Genomic DNA, 26333 nt, shown 5'->3' on the forward strand with positions numbered 1-26333 from the left:
CGCCGTATGTGAAGGGGGGTACCGAATGTCGGAGCCATTGGGTTGATGTGTTGAACACCATGACCTTGGTTTTCCCCAGGTTCACAGTTAGGTCTTTGTCTTGGCAGAAGGCCTGTAGTGCGTCCAGTTGGCGCTGTAGCCCTTCGGGTGTGCTGGAGATGAGGACTATGTCGTTCACATATAGTAAGATGGGTATCAGTGTCCCTCCCAGGCTCGATCCCTCCTCGCCCAATCTATCTATGTACTCTGAGATCTCATCAATGTAGAGGCCAAATAGGGTGGGTGAGAGTGGGCCATCCCTGCTTGATTCCGATGGTGCTGGTTATCTCCTTTGACAGCCCTCCTGGTGCCCGAACTCGGCCCATTACCGATTCGTATAGTGCCAGTATCCCCCATCGAATTTCGGTTGGGACCTCCAGTTCCTGTAGTCTCTGCGTGAGCCTTGCTCGTGGGACTGTGTCAAAGGCCTTGCGGAAGTCCACGAAGCAGCAGTACACCCGTCTTCCATGTGCTCTGCCCTCCTCTATGATGGCTCTCAGTGTGAGGATATGGTCAAGGGTGCAGAACCCCCTCCTAAACCCTGCTTGTCCTGCCGCCCGATGTTGGTGTTGCTCTGCCCACTTGCTCAGCTTGTGGTCCAGTATGGATCCATAGAGCTTGGCTAGTACATGGCCAACCATGACTGTTCGGTAGTTCGTGGGAACCATGGGGTCTCCGGCCTTCAGGATAGGTATTATAGTGTTGGCTGACCAGCTGGCAGGGAAGTCTTCGCACAGGGCTCTGTTGAACATGTGTGCTAGGAGAGGTGTCAGTATGTCTCTGGCATGGGTCAAATGCTCTGCTACCAAGCCTTCGTGGTCTTGGGCACGGCCATTTTGGAGTCTATCAATGGTGTCCCAAACCCGCCCGGTGCTGAAGAATGTGGATGATCCGGGTTTGCTCCCTGGGGGCTGGGGTAGCTGGGGTTGCTTGGGTACTTGGTATAGTGAGGTTGCATATGCGTGCAAAGTGTCTGGGGAGGTGATGGGCGTCTGGGCTCGGGGTTCCTGAAACGCCTTCCATGCCTCTTTGCTGTCCTGTCCTAAGAATAGCTGGTAGAATTCGTGTTCCACTTTGGAGAGGTAGGCTCGTTTTTTCCGTCGCACTAGACGACAGAAGATCAAGCGTGCCTGTTTATGCGTGTGTACTCCCCGTGCTTCGTCCTGTTGAAGACGGAGCCAGGTTTCCCTGCACTCTGCGTCGTACCAGCTATTCTATGGGACATTCTTGTTCGGAGGGGTGGAGTGGGGGGATGTGTGGGGGAAGTATTCGGCAGCCGAGGTGTGTAGTGTGCCCGCCAACTGTGCTGTGACCTCCTCCAGGGGTGCGTGGGGGTCCATTTCCTGCAGGCTCCAGTAGAGATGGTCGGAGTATGCGCTCGCAGTTAGCCTGGTAAAGTGGTACCTGGGGAATCTTGGGGGGTTGCTTGCTGGGGGGGTTAGGTCATACCTGCAGGTTATGTCAAATTGCAGGTATTGTTGCTTCCTGGCTGGATATTGTTGGCTCTACTCAAGTTGCCCTTTCTGAGTGACATTTTTGTGTTACAGTTGTGGTAGACTTTCAGTTGTATCTGTGCTTTTTCCTTTGCTTACCTGATGGTCTGATGCAAATATTTTCTACTTAATTCAATTATCTTCATGAAAAAAAAAGAGAGCATAGAAGATCTGCGAATGGCGAATGTTGGAGAATTTAGAAAGAATGCAAATGTCATGAGGACATGTATTTTTGAAACCTTACTTAACATGTGGATTAATTTTTAATCACATGATTAAGTAAATGTTACACATGTGAGGTGCAATTGGGGTTAAAGTAAATTTATGAGCCCGGGACTCGCAGAAATCACGGGATGTCAAAGGCAAAATTTGCTATAAGTTATGCCACACAGGTACCTGGTGGTATTTGGTGACAGTTGTTGGCCTAGGTCATTCATTTGGCCATAAGTGTCAGGTGGTGACGCTAGAGAAGTGGCGTTTAATGGTACCTAATGCCAATTTGATGGTCAAGGACGGCGCAGAGATACTTGGGAATGGAAGTTGCCTAGCCAATTGAATTATTCGCCAGTCGGATTATTTTTCAAGGCTCTGAAATAATTATTAGATTAATTTTTAGTATTTAAAGACTGAAATTAATATTTAATTATGAATAATGTTGGAAAAACCATTTAGAAAGGCTGCCACTTGTCAAAAATGCCCATACAAGACTGAAAAACGTCTTTAGAGGTTGGAAAGAGCCATTTAGTGTATTCAGCTTGCAAGAGAGAGGGAGGAGATGCTGTTGGTCTGATTTGCAGCCATTGGAGGACCTTTTGAGGCAGCCAAGGGCAGGAGAAGACCAATCAGCAACAGGTTACAACATCTATAGGGTGTTGAGACAGGGCAGCAGCAGTAAATGACTGATTTTCTTCAGTTCTTTTCATCTCCAAGCTGTTGTGGTAGGGCAACAGTTGCATTTGACTGATTTTTAGTCATTCTTCGTGGCGAAACTCTGAATTTTCTCTCTCTACAGCTTTCTCTCTCATCTCCCGGCCATTTCACAGCCTTGCTCCGAAGATCTCAGCATTTGGAACCTTGGAGGCTGAGAAATTGCAAATTTTTGTGCTGTAAACCTTAATTTACAGTAGAAATTAGGGTTTAGCAGCAGCCTTGGGAAGCGTGCCAAAAATTGGAAGCTCCAAGACTTGGATTCAACAAGGCTGAAGGTGAATTTCAGCTAAATAAAGGTGGAGGACTAGCCAGCCATTGAATTTGGGGCATTTCCATCGTCTATGAAGTGGGTGAAAGCCAATTAAGTGCTTGAATCAAGGGGCAAAATAAGACTTGCTGGTGAGTTTGGACAGCAAGGGAAGTTTGGATTGCGAAGGGGATTGGGAGAATCCGTTTGTAAATCAACTTCTTCTTCAATAAAGCTAAAGAAATACTGAAAGGGCGCCAATTTTGGGCCCAATCGGGTGTGCATTGTCCAAGATCAGTAAGTAAATTTGTATTTTCAGATTTGCATTAATTGTTTTCTACTGTAATTAAGTTGTAATCAGGGATTTACCACCCATCCACAGAAGGAAGGTTGGTTACATGGTTCCATTGCTGAGGACTATGATGAAGGTGGCAAAAGCGTAAAGTTTGAGCCTTTCAATGGTGCATAAGATAGACTGAAAGCACTTGTTTTTATTCAGTAGTTTGATGTAGCCTATTCTGGAGGCAACTTCACAGAGGCATGTAAGATATGCAAGGCAGTCACATTTTTGAAGGGAAATGCATTGCAGTGGTGGTCTACACTTCTTATTGAAGGGAAGTCACCTACCACTTGGATCCAGTTCAATCAAATGTTTGCTTCAAATTGGTTGACAAGTACCTTTGAAGCAGACATTACGATAGCTTGGAATCAGTTGAATTCCAAAGATTGCAAGAACTTGGATCAGTATAATAAGAAGTTTTGGGATGACAAGTACCTTTGAAGTAGACATTATGATAGCTTGAAATCAGTTGAATTCCAAAGATTGCAAGAACTTGGATCAGTATAATAAGACTTTTTGGGATGCATTGTTGCTAGTTACTTCTTATCGCACAGTACCCCTCCATGAGCAAGTGGAGAAGTATATTTGTGGTTTGCCAAAGGGTATTCGGGATTTTTGCATCAAGTCCACTGTTTCCAGTATGTCACAGCTTATAGAAATTGCTACTACAACCGACACATTGCTGCGTGGAAAGGATGCAAGATTCCATGATGATGATGCCAAGTCACATGTCAAAGAGTCAAAGGCTGAGAAAAAGGGTAAATCTGAAAATAAAGCTGAAAATCAGGGCAGATTTGAAAGATAGGGTTGGAAAGAGGAACAAATCGCAGAGAAAGAGTGGGAAAAGTGATGCACTATTACGTAAATCTCAGTTGTTGGCTGTCAATATGGTTTATCACACTGAGTTGGATGCCATGAAAGAGGAATATGTTGTTGATTCGAACTTTGCTAATGTTTATGATCAGCTTTGCAGTGGCTAAAGGCATGGACACTTTGTGTAAGAGATGGATTTCTGATGATGCATGGACGATTGTGTGTCACAAAGTAGTTAAGGCCTAGAGTTATCATTGAAAGTCATGCTTCTCTGTATGCAGGACACAGATGTATTGATGCCCGGTCAAGGCAGTGGAGCATTTCTTTTATTGGCCAGCTTTAGGCATGATGTAGAACAATTTGCTAAGATGTGCATCGTATGCGAGAAGGTAAAGCATGATAGGCAAAAGATGTCGGTTTTGTTGCAGCCCTTGCCTATTCCAAATAGGCCTTGGCAGAGCATTGCAATGAACTTTATTTTTGAGCTTCCTAAGACACCTACAGGGAATGATGGGATATGGACTATCTTTTGCAGGTTTAGCTAACAAGCCCATTTCATTCCGGTGAAGAAGAAAATAAAGGTTGATCATATGACACGATTGTTTTTGCAGCACATCTTTAAGTATCATGGTATGCCAAAGTCGATCATTAGTGATTGAGACTCCTGGATGACCAATTTATTTTGGAAGGGCTTGTTTGAGAATATGGGTACCACGCTGAAATTCTCATCATCCTTCCATCCGTAGACAGATGGTCAGTCTGAGGAAGCAAATTCCATAGTGTTAGATCTTTTGAGATGCTATGTTTCAGACTACAAGACAAAGTGGGAGCAGTATTTGCCCTTGGTTGAGTTTGCTTACAACAACATAGTGCATAGTTTTACGAGCAAAGTTTGAGGTGGTTGAGGGTGGCAAGTGTGAGAGTGCGCAACGGAAGAGGAAATATGAACACGGAGGGAGAGAGAGAGAGAAAGCAGAAAATAAGGAAGAGAAATCTGCACTGACTGAAATGAATGCTGAATACACTGAAATGGACTGATCAGTCCCTGCACGCAACCCACAGCGTCAGTGAGGGCACCAGATCAGGCTGATGATGATGGCAGCACCACCACGGGGGAGGAGTGTCAGAATCTGCAAGAAGACAAGTGACCAAGTGGGGAGAGGGGCTGCCTATAAATAGGCAAAGGACAAACCCTAACCCTAACCCTAAAATGGGCGCAAACCCTAAAAGTGCCCTAAAATGGGCGCCCCACAACAGTGACCAAAAAGTGGCCGGGCAGCCAGTGGCTGCCCTCTAAAAGAGGCCAAAAAGAAATACACAACCTAAGACAGCCAGTCAAGAGTGACTAGCCTCCCCCATCATAACACATGACAGACATGTCAGAGCTCCTAATGTCCTCGTCTGACTCAGACTGAGGCTCACAGGCAAGAGATGACAAGGCATGACAAACATGACTGCTAACAGCAAGAAGGTACCACCTATTCTGCAAACTAAGGATAAGATCTTTGAGGCTGATCATTATGTGGAAAACTTGGATGTAGCCTATGCAAATATAAAATATGCACTTCAGAGATCACAAGAAAAGGAAAAGAGGGCAGCTGATCGCCCAGACGTGCTTTGCAGTTTGTAGAGGGTGATTATGTATTGCTGCGTTTTGAAAAGGCAAGGTTGAAAAAAATGAAAGGAAGAGAAAGATTGTATTTGAAGTTGAGTATGAGATACTATGGGCCCTTCTAGGTGTTGGAGAAGATTAGCGTGTGGCATATTGGCTGAAATTATCTCCACATCGGTAGATACACAATGCCTTTCATATTAGTTTGTTGAGACCTTTTCATGGTGATGTGCTAAAGGATATGTCTGCTGAAATTCAGCCTGAGGTTGAGGAGCTAGATGAGATTTTGGTATCTGAGCAGATTTTGGCACATAAGGAAAGAAAGGTCAAATGTAAAGTTTCCAAGAGATACTTGGTGAAATTTCAGAATTATTCACCAATGGATGCCAAATGGAAGGAAGAGGATGACTTGACAGACCATCCTCAGTTGTTGCAGCTTTACCTGGATGCTTTTCAGTTAGAGCTGACTTTAGTTCGGGCTCTGTCAGGTTTAGTAGAGCAAGGGCCCGGAGTATTGCCTGATGCTCAAAGGGGAGGTAGCACTTCCCCTTCTCTAGTTATGGACAGCTCTCATATGTAGTGGATCTTGGATGTATTCAACATGCATTCAAGGTACTGCACTGACAGTATGTTTGCCATGAGATCACTACTTAGTGTACTAGTCACTGTGAGATGTATGCAGATGAGTATGAGTTTCATCCGAGCACTGGAACTATACTTTTGCATTAGCTTATGATTAATTTAGCATGAATTTTGCCTCAATCTTGAGACAAAAATTCTGATAAGTTTCAGCTCAGTTTTTGATCAGCTTGAAACCGTTTATGGTTACTTTTTGGATCAATTGTGCATCAGTTTTTGCACTCATTGCTAGTCAGTTTTTGCAATGAGTTTGTGATTAGTTTGGGGTCACATTTGCAGCAGTTTGTGATTAGTTCTCAGATCAGCAAGTGATTAGTTTATGATGAGATTATGCTCAGTTTTCAATGGTTTACATCTAGTTTCGTGGATAACAACATATGTTATGATGCCATTGATGTTTTAGTCATGGTTTATGCTTGGTTTTTGCTATACTATGGTTTGGTTTTGCTAGATGAGTTGAGCTCATGAGAAATGAATATGTCATATGATAATCTGGCAATGTTTTTAAGATTCTTTGTGAGTCTTATGCTATGTTATGTTGGCTGGTAATTTCTCAGCATATGTTGGGCATATGGAATCGTTGAATAGCAGTGCGCAATGTTGTGTTGGCTATGATGCCCTATGGAAATTCTAGTGTAGTACTTTGCTTTTGATGCATTTGGCAGTGCAATCGAGGACAATTGTGAGGATTTCAAGGGAGAGGGCTGTCATGAGGACATGTATTTTTGAAATCTCACTTAAGATGTGGATTAATTTTTAATCACATGATTAAGTAAATGTTGCACATGTGAGGTGCGACTGGGGTTAAAGTAAATTTACGAGCCTGGGACCCAAAGAAGTCACGGGATGTCAAAGGCAAAAGTTGCTATGAGTTATGCCGCACAGGTACTTCATGGTATTTGGTGCTAGTTGTTGGCCTAGGTCATTCATTTGGCCATAAGTGTTAGTTGGTGACACTAGAGAAGTGGTGTTTAATGGTACCTAACACCAATCTGATGGTCAAGGATGGCGCAGAGACGCTCGGGAATGGAAGTTGCCTAACCAATTTAATTATTGGCCAGTCAGATTATTTTTCAGGGCACTGAATAATTATTAGATTAATTTTCCGTATATAAAGACTGAAAATTAATATTTAATTATGGATAATGCTGGAAAAACCATTTGGAAGGCTGCCACTTGTCAAAAATGCCCATGCAAGACTGAAAAACGTCTTTAGATGTTGGGGAGAGCCATTTTTAGTGTATTCAACTTGCAAGAGAGAGAGAGGAGATGGTATTGGTCTGATTTGCAGCCATTGGAGGACCTTTTGAGGCAGCCAAGGGTAGGAGAAGACCAATCAACAACAGGTTACAACATCTATAGGGTGTTGAGACAGGGCAGCAGCAGTAAATGACTGATTTTCTTCAGTTCTTTGCATCTACAAGCTGTTGTGGCAGAGCAATAGCTGCATTTGACTGATTTTCAGTCATTCTTCGCGACGAAACTCTGAATTTTCTCTCTCTACAGCTTTCTCTCTCATCTGCCAGCCATTTCACAGCCTTGCTCCAAAGATCTCAGCATTTGGACCCTTGGAGGCTGAGAAATTTCAAATTTCTGTGCTGTAAACCTTAATTTACAGCAGAAATTAGGGTTTAGCAGCAGCCTTGGGGAAGCGTGCCAAAAATTGGAAGCTCCAAGACTTGGATTCCACAAGGCTGAAGGTGAATTTCAGCTAAATTCAGGTGGAGGACTAGCCAACCATTGATTTTGGGGCATTTCCATCGTCTATGAAGTGGGTGAAGGCCAATTAAGTGCCTGAATTAAGGGGCAAAATAGATTGAAGACTTGCTGGTGAGTTTGGACAGCAAGGGGAGTTTGGATTGTGAAGGGGATTGGGAGAATCCCTTTGTAAATCAATTCTCTTCAATAAAGCTAAAGAAATATTGAAAGGGGCGCCAATTTTAGGGCCATTTGGGTGTGCATTATCCAAGATCAGTAGGTAAATTTGTATTTTTAGATTTGCATTAATTGTTTTCTGCTCTAATTAAGTTGTAATCAGGGATTTACCACCCATCCATGGAAGGAAGGCTGGTTATAGCAGGATATGTACACAGGCGCAGTGCGTATGTCCGTGTATCTCTACCCATCCATGGAAGGAAGGCTGGTTACAGTAGGATATGTACACAGGCGCAGTGCGTATGTCTGTGTATCTCTACTTGGAGGATCTCATAGGTTGTTTATCTCGAAGTGTGTAGCAATCTCCATGATTAGAAATCTGGAATCTTGCAATCTGAATGATGGAAAAGTGTGTGGGCTGGGCTAACATAAATAGCCAAAGCAGTTTCAGCTCCTTAATGTCCAATCAACAGGCAAATACATGGAAAATAGCTCTGGAGGGCGAGAAAATAGGTCGCATAGTAGCAAGAGGTCACTAGTTGGGTAGGAAGAAGAAACGCAACTCAAGCAGACATTAGCAGCAGAGAATGCAGAGTAATAGACCTGGGACAGTTAGTGAAAATACACAAAACCAGCAAATCAACAACATTGGTTGTTTGATTCCATGTGACAATGCACAGATGATCAGAGGCGTGAAAGAGAGATCAGGAAGAGTGACAAAAGAAAGAATACATGAACCCGAGCATTGAAAACTTAGAAATACAGGTAGTGGAATCCATAAGATGAAGCGCGCTTAATAAGTTGCATAGCTGCCTTTGTCAAGGGCCCAACTAATAGCTAAATATTGTGCCTAATGTTGGGTTTGAGTCATGCCTACGCTCACAGAGGAGTGTTGGTGATCTTCAGTAGGACACTTGGACATTTTTTACTCTCCGTACGAGAGGCTTTTTCCCCAAGATTTATTCCCTTTGTTTTATGTGCCTATGTTGCACAATTTTGGGCACTTATTGTGTTCCACACTTTGGGTGTGAACACTCTCTTACAACCCTAAGGTTTAAGGGTTGTACTTTGTACTTGCACCTTACACTTCAGATTATTGAATTGGGCGTCGTGCTCTCACACTCTACACTGTCTACTCCACTCAGCTGAGCTTCAATCTCTTCCTGTTCTCACATTTGGTATTAGAGCTAAGTTCAACTTAGTCTTCTCTCTCTTTGCTCTGCAACTAGCAGCATTGGGTCCAGCTTTGCTCCAGCTTTAACCTGGTCAGCTGCCTGCTAGCATCACTGGCTGATGCTTGTTCCAGAGATCGCCGCCTGCTCCAGGAGTCCTTGCCAGAGCTGACGTATTGACCTGCAGTGCCTCTTGCTCCGCCTAGTTTTTCTGCGCCAGCACAGGTGCCCAGCAGCTCTGTGCGTTGTTGCCAGAGTGGCCCGCCAGCGCGTATGTCACTGACGCTGCTTGGCCGCCTTGGACCTGGACCTGCCTGATATCTTTGCCTGCCTACGAATTGTGACCTGCCCGTCATCCCTCTTTCTTGTGCCGCCCCTGCAGCTTGTGACGCACAGTCCGCCAATCGTCGCCTGGCCTATCCCGCCAGCCTCCAGCTCAAGCTCCAGCGCTCAACGAATCCATCCCAGGTCTGGATTAGTGGAGGTAAAAAGAAAATTTATCAATTTTTTAATAAAATTTTATTCCTTAATGAGGGGCTTTAGCCCAGGCAAGCATTATCAGCTTCAATACATGTCTGGGACATGATTACTGCAGAGATTTCTTGGCAAGTGGGTCGGGAAATTCTGGGGCTTTTGGGTATTGAACAGACATTGGCACATGTAGTATAACTTCAGTCTGAAATAGATTGATTCTGAGCATTTTGGGACAAAATATGTCGGAGCTTTTGCATCTATAGTGCTGTTGAGCATTTATGGCACCTTGGACTGTGTGCATTTCAGACAGTTTTGACAGAGTGCTTCAATTTACTAATTACAGCAAGGTACTTGCTGTAATTTCTGAAAATTTTGAGATTTCCAGGTTTGTCCAGCTTGAGACATCGCTCTTTTGCTCTCTGATCAGCATTGTTTATCATGGCAAATCAGGGAGGTGGAGTATTCACTTACGTATCCAGGGAGGATAGGTCGGATGGTAACAACTATTCACTTTGGTCCTTCATGATGAAGAATGTGCTGGTTGCGAAGAATCTTTGGGATTATGTCAGCGGCGAAGAAACTAGGCCTAGAGTTGTGGCTTTTACTGCTCCTCCTTCAGGAGGACATGGACTGTTGGGAATAAAGGCCCTCGTGCCTTAAAATGTGCTCGGGTGTGAACACACCCTTAGCACTTGTACTTACACATATATATCTATCTAAAAACCTAAAGTGGTACACTCGTCATTGTACCTAAAATCGTACACACTCTCTGCTTTGCTCTCTCATACTTTCTCTGTCTCTCTGCGTCTAAGGAACACCTACTGTCTCGATCTTCGTGCCTGACCCGTCACTACAAACTGGTATCAGAGCTGCGGTTTAGGCATTCGTACCTCTCGGAGATCGATCAGGATAGGCAAGCAGGTCATGAACTGCAAAAGGCTCTAGCGTGGAGAGTGTGCACTTGGCCCCAGCATGGAGAGTTGGGAGCTCTAGTGTGGCAGCGTGGCAGTGCTGACGTCAGACAGTGCACGGCTCAGTGACGATTGGTGGGTGGGGCGACGGTTGGCAATGGGGCAGTGACTGTTTGGACTAGCGATGACTAGCATTCGTGATGAGGCCAGCGTAACCATCGACACATGACGGGGTAGATGCAGCAGTGACGGACGACTGTAGCACTGACGACAGAGGCGGGCAGTGGATAGTGTGCAACGGGCAGCAGCTGATGGGCATCTAGCGGGCGGCCATTTGGCAGGCGCGATAGGTCACAGACCTGAACGGCGGTTGACCCGCAATTCGAAAATTTTGAGTTTGCTTTTACCTCCTCTCCTCCGGGTGTTCGCGCACGCAAGCACAATGTGCAAATCTGTACAGATTAGGCCCAGAAATTTGGGGCTTTTTCGGAATTTGGGGATCTTAAAGAAGAACTGGACAATCTGACTCACAAATTGTAAAGTCGGTGCACATTTGCCCGGGAATTTTGGGGCTTTTCACATTTTAGTGAAATTCTTTCAACTTCACTGAAATTAGTGCACGTAGGACTTGGAAAATTTGGGGATTTGTCCAGATTTGGTGCAAGCAATATGCAACAGTGGTATCTGTCTCAGAAATTGCAGGAATTTGTGACATTTTGCCTCCGACATTTGGGGCTTTTCATGTACATGCACAAATTGGGCTGATATTTACCCAATTTCTCGACATTGATGCACATTGGACCCCGTACAATTTGGGGCTTTTGCAGTTTGGGCAAAACTTGTGCACCATTTGGTCATTCTATGTACATGCAGGTTCAATTCCATGCAATTTGGACATAAACACTTGGTAAAATTTAGGGGTTTTGCTGAAATTGCTCTATTTTGGCAGAATTGGCCTGTTCTATGCATGACAGAGAAAATGCAGATGTGTGGTTGATGCTTTGAGCACAAAAAATTTGGGGCTTTTGACTGTGCGTGCCAAATTTTATGCCCGTGGGTGGGTGTACAATAGAAATTGCAGCTAAAATTTGGGATTTCTCATGTAATGTGATGTATATGCCCTTGAAACAGCTGTAAGCAGTTGTGGAATGCTGTAGCACATGGTTTGGTGCTTCTGAAAATTTATTTACAGATCTGAAATCTGTGCTTCTACGTGGTCATTTATTGCTGGTTGGTACTTGTTTGTACCTTGGTTACTTGGGTGACAGTTTTGGGCCTGCATTTGCTGTTTTTTGGTCACATTTGGGCTGAAAATCGTGGCTGGCAGCAGTGACAGCAGTAATCTCATGCACATAAAGAAGCTTGAAGGAGCACATAACTTCCTAGTTTGGTAAAAACAGTGCTACAATATCGAGTTGCAAAAGAAGCAGGCAAAGCCGATCAAAACCAAAGGGACAAAGCCCGCGGACATGGAATAGGAAGATTGGGATGAATTAAATGAGCTTGCACGCTCAACCATAGAGCTATCGATTTCTGATGCCTTGTTGTTCAACATTGAATGTTTGGATTCTGCATATGCTATATGGACTCGACAGGAAGAACTGTATACATAGAAAAGTGCTGCAAGCAAAGTTTATTGGCTGAAAAAGCTTATGGATTTGCATATGAAAGAGGGTACAACAATGTCTACTCACTTGACTGCGTTTAACTCCATTTTCAGCTAGCTAGTTGTCTTGAAATTCACAATTGATGAGGAATTTAAGGCTACTTTTTGGCTTTGCACTCTACCAGAGAGTTGGGATACATTCAAGACTGCTATGAGCAATTCTAATGTGATCCTTTTGTATGTTGATGTAGAGAGTGCTCTACTCATGGAAGAAATGAATCAGCAGAACAATGTATCCAGTAAGTCTTCCAGTGCTTTGCATACTAGGGGCAAATCACAGCAGAAATGCAAATCTGATAGCAAGGGATATAGTAAATCAGGTGGCAAAGATGTTGAATGCCACCATTGTGGTAAGAAGGCTCTTTTTTAACGTGATTGCTACAAATGGAAGAAAGAGAAAGAAAAAGGTAAGAAGACAGATGATAGCAAGGAAGAGAAGAAAGATAGTCAGTCTAAGAAGAGCAGTGTTAAAATTGAAGAGGTGAATGTAGTCACTCATGACAGTGATAGTGGGAGTGATGTACTTTTAGTCTCTTCACACTTTGGTGCACATGCTTTACTTGTAGATACAGATGAGGACATGCACACCTGGTTTCTCGATTCGGGTGCTTCCTTTCATGTCACCCCTCATCGAGAGTGGTTCTCTGCCTATACAGTGGGTCGACATGGTGTTGTCCATCTTGGGGACAACTATGCATGTGAGATTGTAGATATTGGCAATGTGTAATTACAGTTTCAGCTTGGTTCTGTCTTTACACTTCAGCATGTACGGCACATATCTCAGCTCAAGAAGAGCTTGATTAGCACGGGGCAGCTAGATGATGATGGTTTTGATACCATCTTTGGTGATGGAAAATGAAAGATTTGTAAGGGATCTAGAGTGATTGCCAGAGGTTGTAAAAGTGATACATTGTATCCTCTCCATGTATCTAGTGTGAGTGATCATGTTGTTGCCGTGACCAAGCAGCTAAATGTTTCTTTGTGGCATGGCCAGTTGGGACACATGATAATGAGCCACTTGCTGTGCTTTCTTGTTTGGGTTACTTGCCTTGTTTTCATTATTCTGATTTTGAATATTGTGATCATTGTATTTATGGTAAATATGCACTGACGTCTCATAAAAAGTCTCTTTCGCTGAAATCTTCTCCTCTAGAGTTAGTACATTCAGATATATGTCAGATGCGAGGATTATCTTTAGGGGGAAGGAAATATTTTGTTACCTTTGTCAATGATTCTACACTGAAAGTATGGGTTTACCCTATTCGTAGCAAGGATGAAGCGTTGCACAAATTTAAAAAATTCTTGGCATTGGCTGGAAATTAGATAGATAAGACACTTAAGTGTCTTTGCTTTGACAATGGTGGGGAATATGTGTCCAAGGCCTTTGAGGCATTTTGTGACAGCAAAGGGATAAAGAGGGTGCTCACTGCCCCTCATAATCCACCCCAAAATGGAGTTGCAGATCATATGAATCAGACCAGACAGGATAAGGTCCGTACGATGTTGTCTCATGCTGCATTACCCCATGGTTTTTGAGCAGAGGCTGTTATGACAGATGTACACTTAATTAATCGGTCACTAAACAGGTCTTTGGGGGGGGGGGGAGTTTTCCAAGAAGCGTGGTTAGGCAAGGCACCTTCATATGCTCACCTGAAAGTGTTTGGCTGCGAGGCTTTCGTGCACATTCGTAAAGAAAAACACAGCAATTGAGTCAAAGTCCTGTAAATGCATTTTCCTAGGATATGGTGGCGAGGGTAAAATGGGGTATAAATTGTGGGATCCCGAGAAAAGGAAAGTAGTACGCAGCAATGACATTATCTTTCGGGAAGATCGCATGCACAAACAGCCCGAAAAGACTAAGAAGGTCCGTAGGGTTGTATTCCGGGAAGAAATACCTTTTGGACAGCAAAATGTGCCCGTTGTACAGCAGCAAATACCTCCTGTAAATGAACCTGTAAATGCAGGAAATGATCAGCCAGCTATTGCCCATGATAATGAGCCACTACATGTGCGGGAATAGTCAGGACAGCAAGTTGTCAATGATTTGCAGGCTAAAATGCTAGGACAACATACTGAAAATGGAAATTTGCAAGAACATCAAGCAAACAATGACCATTGGGTTAGGAGATCGTCTAGGGCTACTAGACAACCTAATAGATTTGTTCCTGGTGCAAACAATGTGGCTGATTATGTCATGTCGACAGACTGTGGTGAACCGTCTTGCTTCAAGGAAGCAATGGACAGACAGGACAGCAAGAAATGGTATAAAGCCATGTTGTCAGAGATGGAATCTCTTGAGAAAAATGGCACTTGGGACTTGGTGGAGTTGCTTAAAGGGCAGAAAATACTTCCATGCAAATGAGTTTACAAGATGAAGGTCACTTCTGGTTCCTCACCAAAGTACAAAGCAACATTGGTTGGAAAGGGGTACAAGCAGGAGTAAGGAATTGACTTTGATGAGATTTTCTCTCCTGTAGTCAAGATGACTACATTAAGAACCATTCTGGGCTTGGTTGTAGCTGGAAATATGGAGCTCATATAGATGGATGTAAAGACTGCATTCTTACATGGCGATCTGCATGAAGACATATATATGCAACAGCCTAAAGGGTTTGTTGAAAAAGGGAAAGAAAAGATGGTACGTAAACTCGAAAGGAGTTTGTATGGACTGAAACTAGCACCAAGAGAAGGGTATCATAAGTTTGATACATTCATGCAGTCTCAAGGCTTTCATAGAAGTCAAGTGGATCATTGTTTGTACACCAAGAAGGCAGCAGATGACAGCCTGATCATCTTGGTTTTGTATGTTGATGACATGCTGATTGCTGGCAGGGATACTCATGCATTGGATTCACCGAAGCAAAGTCTTCATGGTAGCTTTGACATGAAGGATCTTGGTCATGCAAATCACATTCTTGGCATGCGAATACTCAGAGATAGGTCGAAAGGATTGCTCTATCTATCTCAGCAGGAGTATATCTCCAAGGTTTTGCAGCATTTCAATATGGAGGGGGGAAAAATGATTGGGATTCCATTGTCTCTATATGTGAAACTCAGTGTAGAGGACAGCTCTACATTTGATGATGAGAAGGCTGAAATGGCCAAGATACCATATGCTTCAGCTGTTGGCAGTTTGATGTATGTCGTGACATTGCCTTTGCAGTGGGAGTGGTTAGGAGATACATGACAAACCTTGGCAGGAAGCATTGGGATGTAGCGAAAGGTATTATGAGATACCTCAAAGGCACAAAGGAGTTGTGTATCTGCTTTGGAAAGCAGAAGGCATCTGTTGTTGGCTTTACGGATGCAGACTATGGTGGTCATGCGGATTGCAGAAAGTTCACTTCTGGTATGTGTTTACTTTCACAGGAGGAGCTATCTCTTGGATCTCTAGGCTACAAAATGTGTTGCATTGTCTACTATAGAGGCAGAGTATGTGGCTGCCACTGAGGCATGCAAGGAGGCTTTATGGCTTTCACGTCTGGTGGGAGAGCTTGGCATCACAGAGTTACCTATTCTCCATTGTGATAGTCAGAGTGCTATCATACTAGCACGTAATCCTGTCTTTCATGCAAAGACAAAGCACATACGGGTGAAGTACCACTTCATTAGAGATGTGTACTTGACAGCAAGAGCGTTGAGGTTGTAAAAGTGGATATTGATGATAATCCTGCAGACCTTCTCACGAAGGGTCTTCCAGCAGAGCGGTTTGCTCATTGCCGACAGATGATGGGAGTTGGATAGATATATGTATTTCAGCTTTGTACATACCTAGACTTAGCTGATTCTTTTCTCCTCTTAAGGCACATTGCCTTTAGGTGGAAGGTTGTTTGGAATAAAGACCCTCGTGACTTTAAATGTGCTTGGGTGTGAATACACCCTTAGCACTTGTATTTACACATATATATCTATCTAAAAACCTAAAGTGGTACACTCGTCATTGTACCTAAAATTGTGCACACTCGCTGCTTTGCTCTCTTACACTCTCTCTGTCTCTCCTCGCCTAAGGAAGACCTACTGTCTCGATCTTCGTGCCTGACCCGTTAGTACATGGACAATGGGCAACTCAGCTTGTTCAGTGTGCTCCTGCTCAGCTACTTTTCTAGAGATTAGCAGTACAAAAGGTATGGATACATAGGATGCACATGCTTTGTTGTTGATTACATTGGCAATTCAACAGTCTATTATTCCTCACATTCGGTTTGTAGGTTCTTCATGAGAAGCCTGGCTAACCTTGGAGCAAATGTTTGCTGGAAAGAATGAGACCTGCATCTCTTTCTTGAAGAAAGAGCTCGAGACAATGAAGATGGATAAGGGTGATTTTATGTAGGATCACCTAAATAAAATTCAGGACTTGCGTTAGCAACTTATGAATGTCGATGAGCATTACTCAGATGCACAGATGATATGTACTACCTTGAATTCATTGCCGCCCTCGTACTTGGTCTTTTATACAGCCTTAAACCTCACTATGAGGATTGCCCCACAACCACTTACTTTTCTTCAGCTGGTCAATTTTCTCTTAGAGGAAGAGCAGACACGAAAGAACAGTGGTGTGGATCTTATAGCTTTTGAGCAGGCTTTGATGGCACGACAGAACGGCGTGGGCAGTCAAGCAAAGAATGCTCCGCAGAGCTTTGGAACTTCACACACTTCATAGAGCAATAAAAAATAAGGGGGCACGCAAGCCAAGAAGGGCAAGTGCCACTATTGTAAGAAGCCAGACCACTACATTACTGAGTGTAGAAAGTGGATGGTGAAGGAGAAGGAGTTAGGGATGTTTGTTTCTGATGCACCTTCCATTGCTACTGAGTCAGTGTCCTTTGTTGCAGACAGGGACTCTTGTTTTTACACATGCAATTATGACTCTTCTTGGGGTGATAGAGCATTTAGCTCTACTAAGGATGCATGCATATGGTTTTTTGACAGTGGTGCATCTAGGCATATTACATCTCATAGAGATTTGTTTGCTTATGTTATTGCAACCCCGGTTGGCAAGTCTGTACACTGTGCTAACAATGCGTCATACCCTGTTAGAGGTATTGGGGAGATTGTGTCAACAACCATTGATGGCTCTATTCTCCGCTTATAGGATGCCTTGTTTGTGCCAAGTATAAAGAAGAATTTGTTATCTATTTCTTCTTTGGCAAGGTGTGGTTTGCAGGTCACCTTTGATGATGATATATGCATGGTGAGAGATAAGGAACACATGACTTTGGTTTTGACTGACACTCTATGTCATGGGTTATAAGAGTTGGATGCTCTTTCAATTGATGAGTCAGTCTATTTAGTGTCCACTCTTACTCCTACTATGTTACAGGTGGAGTTATGGCATGCTCGCATGGGGCCTGTAAACTATGGTAGCTTGATGCTTTTGCAGTGTATACAGATGGTTGATGGTTTCCTCTCTTAGAGAGATCTCTTGAGCACTTATGCGAGGGATGTTTTTTGGAAAAAATGCATCGTTTTTCGTTTCCCCGTGATGTTGCTTTTAGAGCCACTGCCAGGTTACAGATTGTGCACTCAGATGTATGTGGCCCTATGTAGACAAAGTCATTTGGTGGGTGTTACTATTTTGTCACTTTTATTGATGACTTTACTGGTTTCTGTTGGGTTTACTTTTTAGTGAAAAAGTCAAAAGTGTATGGTGCATTTTTGGCTTTTCTAGCACTTTTTGAAAACCAATCTGGCTACAGGGTGAAGACTCTTCGTTCGGACGCAGGGGGGGAATACATGTCCTCTATGTTGAATTCGTTTTTGAAGCAGAAGGGCATTGTCCATCAGTACACTACTACTTATACTCCATAGCAAAATGGGGTTGTAGAGAGGACGAATAAGTCACTCATGGAGATGGCCAGATGTATGCTGAAAGCAAAGAGCTTGCAACACAATTTTTGGATGGAAGCAGTTATGTGTGCTTGCCATGTTTTGAATAGATGCCCCACCAATGCATTAAAGAATATCGTGCCTTTTGAGGCTTGGAACAGTCGGAAACCTTCTGTTGGGCATTTTCGTACTTTTGGGTGTTTTGCATATGCACACATTTCCAAGGTACTCGGAAAGAAGTTGGATAACAAGACTATCAAATGCATTTTTTGTGGGGTAAAACAATGAGAGCAGAGGATATAGATTATATGGTCCTGTCTCTAAAAAGGTATTTGTCAGTAGGGATGTGGTTTTTGATGAAAAATCAGAGTTATCCCTTGCTGGTTTTGATACATATCAAGTTGCCAATGATGTATTTGAAGGGTTGCTGCCCATTTCTTTTGGTGATATAGCTGGAGCTTCAACAAGTGAACTTAATGTTCGGTCAGATGCTCCATTGGGTAATGTAGCAAATCAGCCTATGGCTGATCTGAATATTCAGCAAGGTGCTAAATTTGAAGTTCAGCAAGATCTTGTACACAGTCAAGAAGCTAGGCAAATGCCTAGATGGTATTTGTAGACTATGAAAGATAGTCATTTGGATGCTCCTATTGCTGGTCATACTAGAAGGCAAACTCCTATGTATGATGGTGCACATACCATGGAGTTTGTTACAGTAGCAGATACGCTTGATGAGGAGTCTGAATGTTTTGAGGATGCACAACATAGTGTGCATTGGATGGTAGCAATGCAAGTTGAGTTTGATTCTATCATAAAGAATCAAACATGAGATTTAGTGTCTTTGCCTGCTGGGAGGAAAGCCATCGGTACAAAGTGGGTCTATAAGCTAAAAAGGAATGCAGATGGATCCATTGACAAATATAAGACCAGGCTTGTTGCCAAAGGCTATGCTCAAAAGAAAGGCATTGACTACGAGGAGACATTTGCTCTTACATCCCTCAGGACCACCATTCAGTCTATGGTTGCTTTGGCTGCCCATCATGGTTGGACTATGCACCAACTTGATATTAAGATTGCATTTTTACATGGTGAAGTTCAAGAAGAAGCGTATGTACAGCTGCCCATTGGTTTTTCAGGTGAGGGATCCGAACACTTGGTTTGTAAGCTGAAAAAGGCTTTATATGGCTTGAGACGATCCTAGTGGGTTCGGCCGCGAGCGTTCTGTTGTGAGACAGACTCTAGAAACCCTAGGCAAGGGGAGATCCTTGCTGTCAGATGTCTATATGTTGATGATCTTTTGCTTGTAGGGACACATGTTGATCAGATTTCAGAAACAAAATTTACAGCAAACTTTTGACATGTCAGATTTGAGGCCTTTGCAATATTACTTGGGCATTCAGTTCATTCATGATGCTAGAGGCATTGGTTTATCACAGTCGAGTTACATTGGTAAACTTCTTGAGAGGTTTGGCTTATAGGATTGCAAGCCAGTCTGTACACCAATGGAACTTGGACTGAAGTTGTCATTGCATGATGACAGTGACTTGTTTGATATACACACATATGCTCCAGTAGTTGGATGCCTTAGCTACGTATGCAACACAAGGCCGGACATACAGTTTGTGGTTTTAGCCCTGAGCAGATATATGCATTAGCCAAGCATGTCCCATTGGCAAGTTGTCAAGTGTGTTTTTCGTTACTTGCAGGGTACTAGGACTCTTGAATTGCTTTATACCAAGGGGTGACCATTGCACTTACATGCTTACACTGATTCTGATTGAGCTGGTGATTTTGATTCTCGTCACTCCACTAGTGACAATTGTTTCTTTCTTGGCTCATCTGTGTCTCTTGGCTAGCAAGAAACAATCCACTGTTGCCACATCGTCATGTGAAGTTGAATACAAGGCAGCTTTCACTATCACAGTTGAATGTGTATGGCTTAGACGCTTGCTAGTTGATTTGATGTATCTGTCACGGAGCCTACTCCTTTGTTCACTAACAGTCAGAGTGCCATTGCAGTGGCATGGAACCTAGTGTTTCATGCATGCACGAAGCACATTGAGATCCATTATCACTTTGTCAGAGAGAGGCTACATGTAGGAGATATCAGCCTTGTCTATTGTCCTACCACCAGTAATGTGGCAGACATCTTCACCAAAGCTCTTTCTCGTGACAAATTTGAAGCATTTCGCAGTGCTTTAAATTTGATCTCCTTTGGTGGATGACCCTTGTATTTTGATCACTCTTCACTCCAGGGGGGTTTGTTGGGTTTGACTCATGCCTCACAGAGGAGTGTCGATGATCTTCAGTGGGACACTGGGGCACTTTTTACTCTCCGTACGAGAGGTTTTTTCCACCAGATTTATTCCCTTTATTTTATGTGCCTATGTTACACAATTTTGGGCACTTATCGTGTTTCACACACTTCGGGTGTGAACACCCTCTTACAACCCTAAGGTTTAAGGGTTGTACTTTGTACTTGCACCTTACACGTCAAATTATTGAATTGGGTGTCGTGCTCTCACACTCTACACTTTCTACTCAACTCTCAGCTGAGCTTTGATCTCTTCCTGTTCTCACACCTAAAGCCTAGGACACACACCTAACTAACATCCTCTTGTACGAGAGATTGATAAAATTTCCACCTTGATGTCATGGAGACATAATACAAATGAGCAATGCAAAAGAAAAATATCACAGGCAATCCTTTGTCTGAAGACAAACTTTGCCAAACATGTCTCATCACATGAGCTGTACTCTTACAGCCCCCCCACATAGAGTGCATATTGATACAGGGAAGATACATCCTAGTGGGCCAAGGTGCCATGTGGAACTGCAGTCTTTGTCGAAACTCTTGGAGCCGTCTCGAAACAAATTAATAATCATGGATGTAGATTTCAAACTATTTTATTCATTTCTGTGTTACGTCCTTTGACACTTTTGGGGGCTTGCCAATATGGCTTTGCTGAGTGGGGGACATTGGCAACTAGAGAAACTTTCTTGTTTGCATTAACAATATCTCTGCATCTGCAACTTTCCTTGTTCCTGCTTGAAAATCTCTCAACTGTTCTCCTTTTGTGCTCAATATCACCCATTAGGGAATTTGAGAGTCTTTCCACAAAGTTTGGAATGATGTCATCATCAATCAGTGGTACAAGGAAAGAAACCTGGTAACAATGCATCAAGTCCTTCATTGTGGTACTGCTTCTGTCTTTTGCTTGAGACTGTAGTCAGTGGAGTAAAACATTTTGCTGTTGCAGAAGACAAATTTGTTGCTATAAAGATAATAAATTGTGTTTCAAGAATCCGTAGCTGAAATCAAGTGGGACAGTGAGCAATTGCCAAAGTGAAGAACAATTGACATATTATGGTTGCAGGTTTTTGATGAAGAAGGACGTCGACGATTTCATGGAGCTTTTACAGGAGGATTTTCAGCAGGCTATTATAATACAGTGGGATCCAAGGAAGGTTTGGTTCTCTCCCTTGCAGGAAAATTCTGCAAAAGTTTGGTTTGTAAGGTGAACAAATGGGTTTTGATTTTGTGACAATCATATGTGCATGTTCTCCCCCAAAAAAGAGCAGTAACTTTTGTTCGAACAGAGGAAATGAGGTCTTGATATTTCTTAAAAGTCATGCAACAACATGTTAGCATAAACAATAAAAAATGTTCTACATACAACATGATATCTAGAATTCTTATCAAGTATCTTGTGGGGGCTTGCTTTAGCCTGTAAGTCTAATTACCATGACCTCAATCAAAAACTCTGACCAATGGCTACAAGATTTTATTGACAGATTGAAGGGAGAATCTACAAGAAAACTCTTTGGTGGGAGTAAACTCTTATCTGAAAATTGTTAGTATATGCCATATAAAGCCACTAGGGGCAGAGGAATAAAATTCATGATCCCAAGAACCTAGGTTGGACTTTGGCTTTGTTCTTGCATCTTTGGAGTCACCTTGAATATGGTTTCAATTGGCTCAAGGGTAGGGGTGATCGCACATGGATGATAGTAAATATTGATGGGTGAAAGCTCTGGTGCCTCCAGAGCTTGAGAAGATATCTGAAAATAGCAGCAGTCAAGCCTTGTCATTGATTCCCAAGAATAGTACGTGGTCTTTTAAGAGAAGCATTCATATCTATTGATTTGGGTGGAGTTTGGAATGATAGTTCTTGGTTGCTGGGGTTATGTATTTGGTACAGAGAGAAGGCCTAAGGCCCTATTATGCAAAATGATGCAGGTTCATCTAGCTCGTCTTCAGTGATGACTAGTGGATCATCAATAGCTACTTCTCCTCCTTCCACAACTCATGAGTTGGGATAGGATGGGTGAGATGCCCAAGCACATGCATTGATTACACTATTGTACAAGAGATAGGCCATTCCACACATACGGTCGTGCAAAACGGCTAAGGATGCTTGGGATATACTTGACTCTTTATATAAGGTGCACACTGCAGCACATGTTGCTTGCTTGTGCAAGTAACTTGAGATAAGAGCGTATGACAAAAGGTGATTTTGTTGATGCATACATTACTTGGTTGAAGGACCTTCAAGAGCAACTTGCTAACAGTGATGAGATTATCCCAAATGCATCTTTTGTATCTACTGTCTTGGTTGGTCTACCTAAGTTATATTAGAGTTTTGCTACTACTCTCTGCTTGCTTGCCAAAGGGAATGCTAATGCATACACGCTTGATGAGTTAGTCTCAAATTGTTGCTTGTTGTGCCCTTTCCGAGTTGGTGTCCATCGCGTAGGTGGTAATGATGTAGGAGGCTGAAAAGACATGGATCATGCTCTTTAGGTACAGAAGATTGCTAATTTTCATCCACCTTTGAGAGCAGAAGTGTGAAAATACAAGACATTGCATTGATTCCTCTCTTCATCTTCTTTTTGCTGATTAACTCCACTTGTTTTCTCTCTATGCCATTGAGTGTTACGTGCTGCCCTTTCCAAGTAAACTCCCATTCTTGAGCCTTGGATATGGCATAATGCTTAGGATTTGGAATGTTGATGATGAATGGCATGAGGAAGTGCATTGGTAAATGAATCTACCAAATTATCCTTTGTCTTACCATACTGCACATCAATGGTCCCCCAAGATCTTCTCATGAATGAAGTGATATTGAATCTCGATGTGCCTTTCCCTTGCATGAAATATAGGATTTTGTGCCAAGGCTATGCGACTCTCATTGTCATAGAAGTTTGATGGCTTGAGGCTGCTCGCATCCAAGCTCACCTAACAATCTTTGAAGCAAAATGGTCTCACGAGTGGTAGAGGATGCTGCTTGGTACTCAGTCTCTCTCAAAGATAGGGCAATAGTAGGTCGCTTGCTACTCCAAGAAATTTCACATGTACCTTTGAGTCTAGAAAAAGCAATAGCATGTGATCAACATCACTAGCCTAGTTGGAGTTTGTCTTGCCTCGAAGCACCAAAGTTGAAACACTTACACCTAATGGACATACAATTTTAGATTGGAAGTAGATGTGTGATAGCCTAGTTTTCTCAAAGAAAATAGTCAATCTTCTCATTCCATGCATGAGAAGTTTGTTTAAGTAAACAACCCCAAACTCAAGTTAATTAATGAATCAATTTTTAAAATCGAGAGTAAGTTTAGAGTTTTGGTGTGCCACATATAAACCCTAATTTGGGAGGCTCCAAACTTTCTATAAATAGATAACTTGTCCTCCCATTCAGCTAATCGTGTTTTTGTAGGTTTCAAGTGATCTACCTTTTCTATCCACACCCCATTCGCGGAGGACATCTCAACTGAGGCTGCCTAACATTGGCTACACCTAATTGGCACCTGTTTCCAACCTCCCCTTTGCGGTTCTCACCCCCAGGAGTTGTTGCCTACTCTCCATGAGCTTGCATTTCAGCCTGGTGACCTGCATCATTTGTGTTTACTGCTCCTGCGTCATCTCTAGTTGCTGGCACCTCTTCAAAAGGTAGCATTTTGTGCTAGAAGGCTGTGTTTGACACTTCTAGTGTTTGTCAGAGTGCTGCGAATGTGGAAGTGTATGGACAAGACTAAAAGAAAATGAACATGGGAGAAAGGAAGAGAGAAAAGAGATAGAAGAACACAGTTATATTGTAGAGAGTAAATGGCACCGTTTGTATTAGCCCTCTACAAACAAAATTTTTGTGAGTAGAGATGTGGTATTTGTTGAAAATGTAGGTCAATGCTTTCTTGACAATTAAATTTCATGGAATGTGCTACTACTGAGAATCCTACGAAGCCCAAAGTAAAAGCTTCTTCACCTATAGCAATAGGCGAGAGATTTATCCTCTCATTACCACCGTAGTCCCACATTACAGCAATACTTATTGAAAACTCAGCTTTGGAAACTCTTTGGCATTGGAAGGTAGTGGATAATCCCTCAATGTATCCATGTTTCTTAGATTATTGACATAGACTATCATAAATTGCATTGCTCTTTGTTAGCTTTGCTTCTAATTCCTGCATAGATAGAACCATGATCCAGAAATTTTTTCTCTATACGTGCTGTTATAATAAATGGCTACCCTAAGTTCACTGTGGGTATGATGAGAAATCATGCATTAGCCACTTGTGGATCCAATGGATATGTTTGACAGCTTATTACCTCTATTTCCGAGGCATTGCCTTGTAGTAGCATTCCTTGGTGAGGCAATGATGAGGTACTTGGAAGCATGTATTCGTGAGGTTTCTTTGTTGTCTTGGTGTGAACGCTCTCTTATCCATAGGCACTTTTGACCTTCTAGTTGGAGAAGAGTTTTTTCCCATGCGATCACCCACCTTGGGTGTGGTACTATAGTACCTTAGAGATTGTACTTTCATGTGATCATTGTCATATTAGTAGATGTGATATTCCAATACTCTCACTCTATGCTTACCATTCTTTGTTCGCTATTAGTTTGAGTGTGTATGCATGTTTAATTGAGGTACAACTGATCAAACTGATCCAACACTAATGTGGTAGATCGTAGATCGGAATAAACGTTATAAGGTTCATATGTATGCTAGGGATTATGCTATTGGTGTTACTCTATATGAGGATGACTAATCTCATTTGAGAGTTGTAAACTCACTGTTGCCCAAACACGTGACACCATTGAAGAGAAGGAATTATTGCCAGTTAGTTGAACTATGAATGTCAATACTTTGTCTTGTTCTAAAATCTCTATAGATTTCTCTCTCTATGTCAAGGGGCATTGCCTTTGGTAGGATTTGATAATTAGTGCAAGATGGGCCTAGTAGATTAAGAAGCTTTGGTGATCTTGATGCTTGAAAGCTAGCTACTGAGAGAAAGATGGTGGAAAGTATATAATTTAAAATGGTTTACAGTTTAAACAAGGCAAAGTGTATTTGCTTGATGATAGGAATGCCTAGCAAGAAAGTTTGTTAAGTATCATGACGTGCCGAGCAAGGTACATCCTAGTGTACAATGAACTTTAGCCTTGGTAGTGGATACTTTTATTGGCAGCATGTTAAGACTTTGGTTGAGTCTTATGTGCACCGACATCCACAATGTTAGCTTAACAAAGCTGAATGACAAAAACAAGCAAGGTTCTTTACAAGTTTCCAACAAAATTTGGAATAACACCTCCATGGATGTTGTAATAGGATCACCTTGTATGAATTGATAGACCGAGTGGATAAATTAGACCATGGAGAATATGTTGCACACATGTCTACTCTAAACAATATGATTGGGAGTACTATCTTCCGTAGATTAAGTTTGCTTATGACAATGCTAAGCGTTGGTCTATTGTGTATACATTGTTTATGTTGATTCATGGTTATGTTTATGATCTAAAAGCATAGAGGGCAGCATTGAGCTCAAAGGATTAAGGATACAATCCATTGTTGACTACTTGCACAACATGTGGGGAATGCTAACGATTGGAAATGAAAGCATTAAAACAGCCCATGACCATGCTATTCTTTACAGTAACTAGAACCGTACTCTTCGAGAGATCTAGGAGGGCATATGGATGTATATTAAAGTCCCAAAGGACTCTATTTCAATGACTATTGAGAAGTGCTATAGCTTATGTGTGAGATATTATAGACCATTGTCATGAGGATGTGAAATTTTCTTGCTTTGCATAGCATGTGATGAAAAGTTAATTAAATGTGCTAATGTGACTTGCACACGTGAGGTGAAAGTTTTAATAGGTTATGTCTAACAGGTACTAGGCGGTATTTGGTATTTAGATTTGGGCCGAGACCAATTTATTGGCCACTAATGTTAGTGGTGACATTAGAGACCAGACATTAATTAATTAATTAATGTCATGTATTAAGGTCA

General features: G+C 42.5%; 1 protein-coding gene across 5 annotated transcripts in view; it reads left to right on the forward strand.

Moving 5' to 3' along the window:
- TGH (SWAP (Suppressor-of-White-APricot)/surp domain-containing protein) overlaps positions 1–26333 on the forward strand; it is a 190234-nt gene that overhangs the window by 12176 nt on the left and 151725 nt on the right. For all 5 annotated transcript variants that reach the window (XM_087699069.1, XM_087699070.1, XM_087699068.1 and 2 more), the window contains exon 2: positions 21415–21505. In XM_087699069.1, coding sequence (XP_087555195.1) covers positions 21415–21505 — 91 coding nt within the window. The remainder of the gene's footprint in view (positions 1–21414; positions 21506–26333) is intronic.

This window comes from Lygodium microphyllum, chromosome 18, assembly GCF_053477565.2.
Source record: "Lygodium microphyllum isolate KBCC chromosome 18, Lygodium_microphyllum_v1.1.10, whole genome shotgun sequence".
NCBI classification, from domain to species: Eukaryota; Viridiplantae; Streptophyta; class Polypodiopsida; order Schizaeales; family Lygodiaceae; genus Lygodium; species Lygodium microphyllum.